The sequence below is a fragment of the Electrophorus electricus genome, chromosome 9, assembly GCF_041902795.1.
Source record: "Electrophorus electricus isolate QZ-2024a chromosome 9, ASM4190279v1, whole genome shotgun sequence".
NCBI classification, from domain to species: domain Eukaryota; kingdom Metazoa; phylum Chordata; class Actinopteri; order Gymnotiformes; family Gymnotidae; genus Electrophorus; species Electrophorus electricus.
The window spans coordinates 6,310,832-6,322,665 of NC_137505.1; the positions used below are offsets into that span (position 1 = coordinate 6,310,832).

The following is an 11,834-nucleotide window of genomic DNA, read 5'->3' on the forward strand; positions in this document are numbered from 1 at the left end:
TGTTCTGAGAATGCTGATCAAGAACAGGCGCAGGCGCAGGCAGAATTATCAGTGGCCTCATTTTAGAACAGGCCAAGCTAATGAGAACTTGCTAAAATGAGACCCTGCTTCCAATGTCCTCGACGCAGCGAGGAGGAGACAGACTGATAACGCAGGAGCAGGACGCCGGCCTGCAGTTTGCGGGACGTGAGCAGTGAGAGCGGCATAAGTCACGATGCAGGAAAGGGAGGAGAGAACCCGAGTGAAGGTCCAGGAGAAGGCTGGCCTCTGCCGCGCCAGGCGTTCAGGCTACTGACGTGCGACTAGATGTAATCGGCTAGTTCAGATAGGGACCTGTTGGAGTCATGTGCTCACTCGCTCACTCACTCACGCACCCCCACCCGCCGGGTATGCGAATATATGAGTACGTGTTTGTGTGTGCGCGAACATTAATGGTTGATGCATGTCCATGAATTTTTATTAACGAATAGCATTTTATTGACAGGTTCCTATTCCGCAGTGGGAACCAGGAGCACCCGGGAGACCAAATTAAGAACACAACAGTCGAGATCTTGCCCTTCCTGGTAAGTAGCAATGGGGAGTGGTTTCTCTTCACACGGTGTTCCCTCTTAAGGCTGTGAGATTGTCCAGATGTAGCCTGACTTCTGAGTTGGCAGCGGCCCAACCGGTAGTTGTGGATTCGACTGTGTTCTGTAGGCCATCCTTATGCACTAGTTTTAGCCAGCAGCAGGTTGAGTGGCACCAAGAGAGTGGGGGAAGCCTGCCTCTGCCTGCTGGTCTACAGGTCACGTTGGTGTAAAGCAAGTGGCAGACCTGTCGGTGCCGAGGAACTCGGCCCAGTTTTGCAGGGTCCCCGTTGTCCATGCTGGCGTTGGGTGACGTATCATCATCTGCAGTCTTGCGCCTTGGATCTAAGTCATGGTTGTGTTGCTTGCAGGACACTGAACTGAAGACCAAAGAAAAATACAAACGGACGGAAGATCGTTTCTACAGAATTGGTAAGCCGCTCTTGAAATGCTCAGCCTCAGGCTTCACGTGACTAATGAGTTGGATTGGGCATGTTGATCTTAAGTCTGTAGCAGGCAGTGGGAAACCAAGACTACAGTTGAACATGGTTCATTGCAACCCTAATATTGAGTCCTCTCTCTCGCTCTCTCTCTCTAGCTGAGTTTGAGAAAGGGGTCGCAGAAGGCAGCCTTGACCCTGCATTCAACCCTGTGGCTGCTGTGCGCCTTACAGTCCAGAAGGATTCTGCCGTGTGGGCCATCATCAGTGAGGTTGGCAGACCTGCTCTACCAAACTCCACCACACAGACATGCCATACACACTCCAGAACACGCCCCTGACATCAGTGCTATGTGCCCCACTTCTCTTCCTCCTCTCAGATCCACATAAAGAGAGTTGCTGGTTGACTGTCGGCGGGCCTTCATGGGGGGGGTGGTGCTGTGAGACCCAGCTTGCTGTAGAAACCCTTGTAGGGATTCCCAACCAACGGTGACCTCATCGTGCGCTTGGACGTGGCGAATCACCGTGTCGCTCACAGGGCCGCCGGCTGATCGTCTCTTTATCCCTTTTATCTTTCTCTCTCGTCAGTCTCTGCCGTTTCTCGTTCGCAGGTCCTCTTTTGCTACTTTCCGCTCTTCTTGCTTTGACTTTTGAAGATTATTTCTTTTTCAAGCCATCTTTTTCTTCGTGTGTGTGTGTGTGTGTGTGTGTGTGTGTGTGTGTGTGTGCGCGCGCGTGTTAATGCGAATACTACTGTATAAAAGAAGGATTCTTTTTAAAGGAACACTTACCAAACACTGAAATTCTGCCTTGAGGAATTGCGATCAATGCTATCATGAAGATTTAATGTCTCATACAGGATTGTATGCTCGTGCTGGAAAGAAGGAGACTATTGCAAGTTCTGTATCATGGAACACAGATGACCTTGGTCCTGGGTCAAATAAGTGAACTTGGTTTATAATCAGTCAAGAACAACAAAACAAAAGGCAGCGATATTTTTGACTCTGTTTCATTTTTAATGTTGCTTTAGACTTCACACAAAGTTGTCAAAAGAAACTATTTTTTGGTTTTGTTTGTGTTGTGTGTGTGTGTGTGAAAATGTCCATTGAGCTGGTATTGGTATTTTTTAGTTTGCACGTTGATTAGGACAGGGGCGTGTGGCACCCCTTTAAAGCATACTTTTAATTTATGACTGTATAAGTTTGTTGGAATGACTACAAAATATTTGTGGAATCAAATTTGTGAAAGACAGGAAGTGTACTGCAGAACTCTGACTAGATGACCAGCATGGCTTGTTTCCCCTGTGTTCTTGGATGTACACCAGTCAGCCATGGCCTTTCATTCACACATTATTTATATATATATATAATATTAGATATATATAGATCTCTCTCTCTCTCTCTCTCTCTCTCTCTCTCTCTCTCAATTTTATAGATAGATAGATCTATATATCTATAGAAAGATATATCTCCCAAGGGATGTATTACTATAATTATTTTGACGATCTATGAAGGTGACTTAACTTATTTGAAATAAATCTTTAATTTGTACACGGGAGAAATGTTTTTTTTATTTTATTTTTTTTTTTTTATTTAACGCTGTGAAAAATCTATGATGCGAAAGTAGTAAACTTTTGCTAAATATTTGAAGTAAATATCTGCTTTAAAGTAATTATTTGATGTGAAGGATCTTTTTTTTTGGAGGGGGGGGGGTTGTGCTCCCCACTGTGCAGTTCCAGGGGGTGCAGGAGCCCCCTGTTTGTGCCTTAATGTCCAGCGCCCCCTTGGGTAATGGAAAGGGACTGCCTCATGGTGTCAACCTCCACATTACAGAAGGGTATTTTAGCTAAGCAGTGCCTAGCTGGTCCACTCCCTTCTCTGCTCCCCAGACAGAGACAGGCCAGACTATGCTGGCTACTTGGTATAGGTTTGTTGAGAACTGGATCAGGTTAAAAATGTACATGGATTCCTCGGGACTCCAAATCGGTGGATTATAATTAGTAGTTTCTAATCCCAGTTTATCATCCAGATTTCAGTGTGTAGTTCTATCAAAGCTGATTTTTCTTTGTTGTGTTGGAGCTGATTTATCATTCAGTTAAATTGGATGTGTTGCAATGGGATACATTAAGCAGTGGAGACCAATGAATACCATGAGTGGGTTTGGAAACTACTAATTAAAACAGCTGTGTTTTTCTTTGATAGGTTCCTGTTCACAGCATGGAAAGTGTTTATTCTTAATGTGTTCAAAGCAGGATTACCATTGGCCACAAGATCTAAGTATGGAATTCCAGGAAAGTTTTGTCTTGACATTTTTTCATTTCAAGCAGTCCACTCATATTTCTCTGTCAAAATTGTGGCATTGCTCTTTGATGTGTCTGTGTCTAGTGCTGTACAATGGATGGCTCTAGAAGTGTCTTTTTAAATGTAGACCATTTGGCTGGCTACAAGCAGAAACCTACAAAAACCATAGAATGAGAGAAACAGAAGACTAGAATTCGATTGGCTGAAGATATTGGATATTTAATATAAAATTTTAGTTTTGCCACTTAACTAAAGTAGAGGGTGTAGGGGGTTACTGGCTGAGTATTTATGTATTTTAAAGAGAGCAGTAGCACGCCGAGTCCCTTTATAGACCATCGGTGGGGAAATCGTTTCATCTGTTTGACATCTATGGTTTTTTACTTTTTTGCTTTCAGTGCAGCAGAATGAGATGATGGTTGAATAACTGCTGTACATTATTTTTCAAAATGTCATCATCTCATTTGATTGTATATACCTCTTAGAAGGGACATGAGTTCAAAAGGAGAAATCCTGTTCTGACCATTTACTTTGTGCACCATTTCAAATATTTAACCAGTTGTCAAGTAGAGATGACATTTTTGTGCATATCATTTTCAGTTCCATATCATCTGTTTTGGGGATGGATATAAACTGGGGAAATCTGTTATAAATGTCTGGGTTAAAAGTCAAGATGTGTTTACCAGTTTTTAAACATTGGTCTTTCCTGGCTTTTAAGCCAGACATAAATTCAGATTCCTAAACGGGTAGCAGGGATGGTTTATTCACAAAATGTACGGTGTCACCGCTGATATGTTGGTTGCATTTTGAACTGGAGAAGACGACACTAGTATGAATTTAGTCTGGTTTTCTCAGTTTACATTTCCTAATATTTCATCTTCCCTAATTCCCACAATATTGTATTATATGGCAGCATTTTTTTTAAAGCTGTATTGGACAAGGATTTACCTGTTTGCAGACTGAATCTAGGATCTTCTGCCACATTTGCATTTCATAGTTCCCTTCCCTTTCAATAATGGTTTGATGAAACAGATATCCGCTCCCCCCTGGGCTGTGTCCAGGCCTTTCCTGTAACTTTATTTGTGCACCGATTTCCAACTGACATTGTTTTGAACGACCAACACGGTAATAAAGTTGACAATTCATGTTTTTTCAATTTGTATGCCTCTACATTAATCATTCTTTGTTTTGATCACGAAAAACTAACTTTTAAGGCACATTTTTAAGCCTAAGTGTTGGACAATGCGCAACTAAATTCTCACGTAATTTATTTATTAATTGTTATTTTTTAAATTCATTGATTTGAACTGTTCCAAAGCGTATAGGTACAAGACGCTCCGGACTGTAAACTACGGTCCGTTGGAGCCATCTGGTGGTTAGATATAATAATACAAGTCGCGTTGATTTCACTTAGTCACAATTAAGCGGTAGTTCCCGACCAACATTTAGTGTCGTCAGACAGAAATGAACATTTAATAGAAACATTGAAATGACATGCCGTTAATTTAAGCGACCGTACTAGAATACGGATTGGGGCGTTTTAAAACAGATTATTTATCCAGTTGTGCTAGAGAGCACAACCTACTTCTGTGAAATTAAAGTACAATTCTGCCAAGCGATAAGAAACCTTTAACGTTTCTTTTTTAGCCGTTTAGCTCCTCTCGTGTTTCTACTTTCGCAGGTGCCTCTAGCGAACTATAGACTGGCGTGGTTGTACTACAACTCCCAGAGTGCATTTCGTCATTGTTTCCGCAAGCCCATAAGGCATTGCTCAGAAAATATGGCAGCGGTCACAACAGTCATTTCTGTCACGTAGTTGCTCGCGTTAAAGCTCCTGAAATTAGTGCAGCTCAATTAAACACGATGCCCAAATACTACGAAGATAAAGTGGAAGATGGTCGCGCCTGCTCTGGCGTTAGAGAAGATTTCAAAACCTGCCTCCTCCAGCACGACTGCGTGGTCAAGGTATGCTAGTTGATGCATGGTTTTCAGAGTTCACCCGAAAACCGACAAACTTGTCGTTGCGTCTCTTAATAAATAATAAATGACGCGTATGTATTAATGCACGGTAAGCAACTGTCACCTTTATTTATTTACGCTAAGCCAACTAACTGTCGGCCTTTTGCCTTCCGCCCCGATCTGTAAGCGTTTGCTCATGAATAACACCCCACCCTGCTCTAAGACGTCCTTTAAGAGGAAACTGTTCCGCCTGCGCCGCTGCTGAGGACGCGTGCCGCTCTTCTGTTCGCAGGATGGCAGGACGCCCAGCGCGTGTCTGAGAGAGGGGCACTGCAAAGCCCTGCAGGTCGCCTTCTTTGAGTGCAAGAGGTCAATGGTCAGTAGTCTGCTGCTGCGCGTTACTATTTAAGGCGTTGAAAACGCTTGTCGATGAGAAGCGCGCCGTAGACCGCAGCTGCCGCGCGCAGCGTCAATCTGCACCACCCTGCAGGGCTGCCGCGCGCGCGTATAGGTATCAAATGATATATTTTTAGTGAACGTGAAATTCCTTTTTGTAAGTGTGTCAGATGAGCACGTCTGTGTTGAGGCACGCAGGCAGCATGCTTTGGTCAGAAACTCGCCGGCGAGGAATGGACTACTGTAACCACTTTTGGGTCACATGTATAATTAGTGCATTTTATATTTCTGGCTTACTAAGCCGTCGCGGGAAGCTTCGCTTGCCAGGGGTCCATCAGTGTACAGCCGAATGGTTTGTGTCAGAATCCTTGGTGAAGTTTCCTGCAGTAACATAATAGCTGGCAGAGAAAATGCACAACCTGACAGCATTCCTAAAAGAAAGCACTAATACTATCAAGAGGCTATATGTAAGTTTTTAAAGACCAAGTCCCAAATTGTTTTCCCCTTTCAAATCTTCGCCTTGAGTGTATAATGTATTTTTGTTTGGTACTTGAGAAATTGCAGTAAAGGCATTTGTACATTTGACACATATGTTCTAAATGTATGAAATGGGTGTTCCTAATAAAGTATCCAGTAAGTGTAGTTGCTCTTCATGTGGGTCTGGATTATGATTGGCAAATTTGACAAATTATACTGGATCAAGTAATGAAACTAATAATTATAAACAGTCATGGAATTGTGGCGTGTCTTTTGCATTAAGTTGGTTATACTGTTTTGTTTTGTTGTTTTATTGTAGCTGGACACACGATCCCGATTCAGAGGCAGAAAAGGCTACTGATGACACTTCCCCACACGTGTTTGAGGAACAGAAGAAATTGCAAATGGATTTGAACCAATCACACCAAGTATTTTTGATGTGACAGGGCTCCAGTGACTACCAAACTTGCAGTCACACCTAGAACTGACGCTCTGCAAAAATAGCTTTCCATTTTTTGTTGGTTTTTTTGTTTTTGTTTTTTTGCATTTTTACGAGTCTCATTTTTATGCTTAATATGCCATCAAATGCTTTTTGCAGGTGTGTAGCTATGTGGCTTAGAAATTAAAAATCAAAATTATTTGCTCTGCAAGTAACTGTTTTTCATCATATCTGGTTACTTCTGACTCAATAGTATATTTATTTTTAATTGCCCATATTACAATGTATCAAATTATATATTTTTAGTAAACATTAAATACATTTTTGTAAGTGTGTCAGATGAGATATATCTCCAAAGATGATTCCAGGTGCGTAAATGCAGTAGTGTACTGTAGTAAGAAATGTAGAGATTTTAAAAGTTGTAGTAAGTTCACAAGGTTTCTAGAGAAATAGGACATACCTGGTATCCAACTTCATTTCTTTCTTTGATTGTTTCCATCACTCAGGACTCCCACATTTATTATAACTGTTTTCTTCATCTGTGATCTCTGGTTGGAGACCTGAGTGATAGAAGCATACAAAGTAAGGAATATGAGAAGTTGGATACCAGGTACTGAAAGATCTAGACAGAATGAGGAAGGTCAACACCAAGGTTGTCCCAGTGGTGACAAATACATGGAGCGCTGACTCCTAAGATGGGAGTCCTTCCGACAGATCCCAGGAAGGACATCAACCTCAGAAACAGCACCGTCCAGGGAACATTGACAAAAAAATGAAAAAGGCCACCAAAAGGGTGTGAGGGACATGTATTGTGCATATTCCTCTAATTACTTCAAAGCATTCCATTATTAGCTTCTTAAACTTCTCCAAGTCCACTTTTTGCATAATGTAAGCTTTGCGTCTTCTTGAGAATCTCAAGGTGATCTTCGATCATCATTCCCCGGGAGTACGTGCCCGAGAGCCCCACGGCTGCCGCTTTGCGATCACTCTCGGTGATAAACGTATCATCAATGGCTGCTGCCATAGCACACGAATCACAGGAAATTAACCCTTGTCCTGCCGCCTATTCCTTTTCTACCCTCTCGCCATAGCAGGCGTCGATGCTGTCCTGGAAGATTTAGTTTCATGAACCCGGCTTTGTGCATACCCTGAGCCAGCCAGTCATCACAGAACGCCTGTAAGATCAGCGTAAACAGGTTCGTAGGTACAATATACATCCGGCATTCGGTCAGAGGTGCCCAACACCCCTACGCTATTCTGATGAATCCAAACTCCACAGCACCAGTCTTGGAAAGTACCAGCACTGCAGAGAAATGTTTTTATTGTTTATTGATCTCAAGAATGCGATCGCTTCACTCCAGGTGTAAACTCCAAACTACACAATAGAGATGTATCTGTTCAGGATAAGAAAAGGTGCACTTTACCCAGGGGAATTTCCTGCGACACGTGAACTCCCAGCTGGTAATGTAGGTGGGGCAGAGGTAGTCGTTCAGTACTATGTAAGCTTCCTCAGGATCAACTGCGAAATTGAACTCACCGCATATTATAGTGTTGCCTCGATCTAGCATTCGTGTCTGGAGCGTCACCAAGCCCGTCTTGCCCATGGAAGTGTTCGGCGTTAATCGCGTTCCCCAAGAGTGCTTTCGATGCCCCTGTGAACACAGGAATCTATTTTAAAAATTGATGTAAACCCACCGATGTCAGCCAGAGACCGTGAACCAAGCCTGGGATTCTGGTTGGTCACGGAGGTGTTCCCTACCTCCAGGTGGCCACAAGCATGCAGCACGCATAGGACGTCTTGCAGACGTTCTCTACGGTGGTGTTTCCATGAACACGGGCGATGCCAAGGATCTGCATGTTTGGCACGGCCAGCGCCATCATAGCGGTTTGTGCGTCGTCAACCCCGCAGTCCGCGTCCACAAGCAGTTCCTTCACCGTGGTGCCTCCTGTCCAGGGACAAGAAACCATCAACAGGTATTCTAACAAGAATAAAGAAGTGTGTTTTTGTGTTTGAAACCATCTGTGAACAATTTCGAACAAAGGGCAAAAGTTAAAGAAAACTCAGTAATTATAGTGCTACCCTTAGACACCGAAGTTAGTTACTCATTCACAGCACGCACACGCATTCCATGCACGTAAATATTTTACAAAATATTTAATTAGTTTTGAATCTAATTTTTGTATCACAGCATCATGATGAGAAACATGATCAAAGGCTTAATAAATCTACGGTGACGTCTGCATTCAGTTCGTCTGCGTCTGTAAATACGTGGGCGTCTCGCGCCGCCTTCGCGGTTCGCCGCGTGCACTCGTCTTTGAGAACTTGATCGCGAGCGGAACGAGCAGAAGCACTTTTGGAGGAAACGTGTGTCGGGAGTCGTAGGAAAGCGCAGCTGCGACCGAAGGACTAAAACGCTTCGCTTTTGCTTCCACACCGGTCTTGCCGACTGATTTTTAATTTTTTTTTTTTTTTAGCGCTAATATTCAGTTTTCCGGTTACGCGGAATTGTACCCCCGCCGCCAACATGTCTAAATAAAAGTCTTGGATAATTCGGTCAGTTTTATTTTAGTCGAACGTCTGGTTCTGAAACTGAAGGTAAAGTTGAAGTTTTCAAGAGGCTTTAAAATTAATAAGGGTCGTTTTAGTATCGCAAATATTTGATGAACTACGTAATGTGAGCCAGGGCGAGGCAGATTTTTACGGTCTCGTTAAACTACCTGCGCATACTCTTCACCCACTTTTTCTTAAATAATAGGAGGTTTTTGGTTACTTTGAATTCGTTTAGTACCGAGATCGTTGATGTAAGCTCAGCAACGCAGAACAGTGAAGTTTGGAGTTTTTCAATGTACCTTTGCGTTATACATTTGGGACGTTTTAACAAAGGCGGGGAAAGTAAATCATTAGAATATGAGTCTGTTGTTAATCATTATCAAATGGTTACACATTACACAGAACAACGGCATTACTGAAATATGTAAACAAACAAGAATATTTTCAGTCGAAATAAAATAACTCATTAGTGAACGAAGGAAAGGTTAATCCCCCTTATAAAGGTGTATTTTTCCGAATACTGTACATTTAAGTACTGCAAAGCCATCATGACAGCATTTTAATTAACAATTTAGATGTGGGGCTGTATACGTGAAGGCCATGCATAAGCAAAATTGAAAATACACTTTGGGAAAATTGTGTTCAGGTCTCTACGGTCATTTGCATCAATAGTTGCAAGAGTTGCAAGACTTGGCGAGTTCCCATTGATGACAGGAAATGAGCATCTGGGAAGCCTCAAAGCAAGTCAGTCCAAACTGAGAATAACTCAGAATAACCGCCAGCCGCGTGGTAGTCAGTGCTTGTCAGTGTTGTTCAGTTACAATGTTATTCAGTTGACCTGTCAGTGGTGGTTGATCGGTGTGTGTGCTTGGTCACAATTCTACATCATTTCATGCACATTTCACTCTTTTTAAAAATACTTAATTTTCAACCCTTTCGCATATTTTTCTGAAACCGTGCATGCGAATCTCGCACATCCCTTTGGTGTCATTCTCCTGCCAGGACCCTGCAGTTATTTATGATGATTTATTTTTTTCTAAAAAATGCAACACCCTTACATTTGTTACTTTGCATGTTTCTACTCTTTCAATATGCATAACTGCCTTCTCACACACAGCACCAGAAGCGTAGTCACATTTCGCGGTGGTGAGCTGCTTTGATGGAGTTCATCACCACCAGTGATGAGCAGGCCTACTCGGAGGAGGTATAATGTTTAACACGGTGGTGTCAAGACACCAACAAAACAAAAGAACTACTAGACTGTGTGATGTCCTCCGGAAAACATCATCACGGCCTGAGAGTAAATAGTCTTAAACACCATCACGGCCTGAGAGTAAATACAGAGTTTTTGAGAGGTTTTTCTTTTTGCCACAGATAGTTTGAATTCTCAGTGCAGTAATCACAGACTAAATGTTCCCCAGAACACACGATATACATGGATTACTTCAGATGTTTGGTTGCCTATAGTGACACGTTAATGATATTTTGCACCTCATGTTCACATACCATTCAGGAGCTTGGAGCCAAGCTTTTCACTGCCATTAATGTACTCTGATGTTTTTTATTTGACCAAAGAACTTTAAACTTGACATTGAGAGGACTCCTCGTGCGTCTGTGGGCCACTCCGACCCTGCCGAGAATGAAAGGCAGGATCGGTTCTTCCCTACGAGGACGACTGGCTCATATCTACCCCACACACAGATCCACACCACGGCTCCCCACCCTTAATGCACACATAATATATGCTGTTGATAGGCCAAAGGACTCATTTAAGCATTACGTGTTGAAACCTTGTAATGGGGACAAAATGAATAGGATGGTCTGTCACATCATGGAGGTGAGATGAATGATTTAAACATCTGCTATATTTGATGGAGAGGGCAGCGTTAAAACGCTTGAAAGAGGACTACAGTTCTGTAGACATATTTAAAGCATGGTAAAGAACAATGACCGTGTCTATATTTGGTGCATTTAAAAACGCTGTCAGAAATGTGAGAAATTTTCATAATTGCTCAGTGATATCCGAACGACACTCTACAAATAAAACTTTTTTTCTATCTCACAAAGAACAATAAGTGGGCCTTATAGTAGTTTTTATACTGAATTCAAATGTTTTTAAAACTGTCGGGCATTTTAAGTGTCAGACCAATTCAGTTTTACAATAACAATATACATATTTAAAAATAAGGCTGTTATTACACTTACCAAATGTTCAGACTTACTTCTAAGGTGGAGAGGTGTTTGATTTTAGCCTATATTTGGTCTCAGGAACGTCCCTCTTCAGTGTCCAGCAGTAGTCTGGGAATAGAGAGGGGCTCCACTTTCTTTGGTTCCTCTTTTCTATACTGTACACCATAACATATGAACACACTCAAAAAACAACAACAAAAACTAGGGGTGATGGTGAAATTCTGAACTTTGGATTCAACATGCAAAAATACTGTAACGTTGAGGCTAAGCAGGATGCGGGGACGAGTCACGTAAAACAGAATGACACGTTTATTGAGACACAACACCTAGACATATGGTCAAACACCGACAACAGAACAAAAGGGGTTTTTATATATACGTAAATGAGGAACATAATTACAAACAGGTGTGACACATGGGGGGGCGTGGCGCGCGCACACACACACACACACACACACACACACACACACACACACACACACACACAAACACACACACGGAGATGTCTAGGCAGAAGGGG

General features: G+C 42.4%; 3 protein-coding genes and 1 long non-coding RNA gene across 4 annotated transcripts in view; 3 read left to right on the forward strand and 1 right to left on the reverse strand.

Moving 5' to 3' along the window:
* The window catches only part of mgat4a (alpha-1,3-mannosyl-glycoprotein 4-beta-N-acetylglucosaminyltransferase A), a 35,072-nt gene extending 28,288 nt beyond the window's left edge, over positions 1-6,784 (forward strand). The window contains exons 13-17 of the mRNA XM_027031447.3: positions 485-563; positions 938-998; positions 1,165-1,277; positions 1,386-5,267; positions 6,454-6,784. Of these exons, the coding sequence (XP_026887248.2) occupies positions 485-563; positions 938-998; positions 1,165-1,277; positions 1,386-1,412 (280 nt within the window). The 3' untranslated portion in view covers positions 1,413-5,267; positions 6,454-6,784. The remainder of the gene's footprint in view (positions 1-484; positions 564-937; positions 999-1,164; positions 1,278-1,385; positions 5,268-6,453) is intronic.
* coa5 (cytochrome C oxidase assembly factor 5) lies at positions 5,135-6,784 on the forward strand. Its single transcript, XM_027031448.3, has 3 exons — positions 5,135-5,267; positions 5,554-5,637; positions 6,454-6,784. The coding sequence occupies exons 1-3, from the start codon at positions 5,166-5,168 to the stop codon at positions 6,493-6,495; spliced, it is 228 nt and encodes a 75-aa protein (XP_026887249.1). The 5' UTR covers positions 5,135-5,165; the 3' UTR covers positions 6,496-6,784.
* LOC113591086 (inosine-uridine preferring nucleoside hydrolase) lies at positions 6,690-10,247 on the reverse strand. The gene is given in 8 exon segments (XM_035522696.2): positions 6,690-6,962; positions 7,034-7,471; positions 7,473-7,690; positions 7,692-7,748; positions 7,998-8,136; positions 8,138-8,241; positions 8,333-8,370; positions 8,373-10,247. Coding segments are annotated over 7 exon segments (888 nt in total). The 5' UTR covers positions 8,542-10,247; the 3' UTR covers positions 6,690-6,962; positions 7,034-7,308.
* LOC145659247 (uncharacterized) lies at positions 8,457-11,812 on the forward strand. Its single transcript, XR_014125240.1, has 2 exons — positions 8,457-8,547; positions 10,242-11,812. It is a non-coding gene; the product is annotated as an uncharacterized LOC145659247 (long non-coding RNA).
* Positions 11,813-11,834: the final 22 nt, after the last annotated feature.

Bases quoted from the DNA above. Each gene is read 5' to 3' on its own strand.
- coa5 (XM_027031448.3), top strand. From the start codon at position 5,166: ATGCCCAAATACTACGAAGATAAAGTGGAAGATGGTCGCGCCTGCTCT. The intron at 5,268-5,553 runs GTATGCTAGTTG...TTCTGTTCGCAG, and splicing joins AGCACGACTGCGTGGTCAAG to GATGGCAGGACGCCCAGCGC. The intron at 5,638-6,453 runs GTCAGTAGTCTG...GTTTTATTGTAG, and splicing joins TTGAGTGCAAGAGGTCAATG to CTGGACACACGATCCCGATT.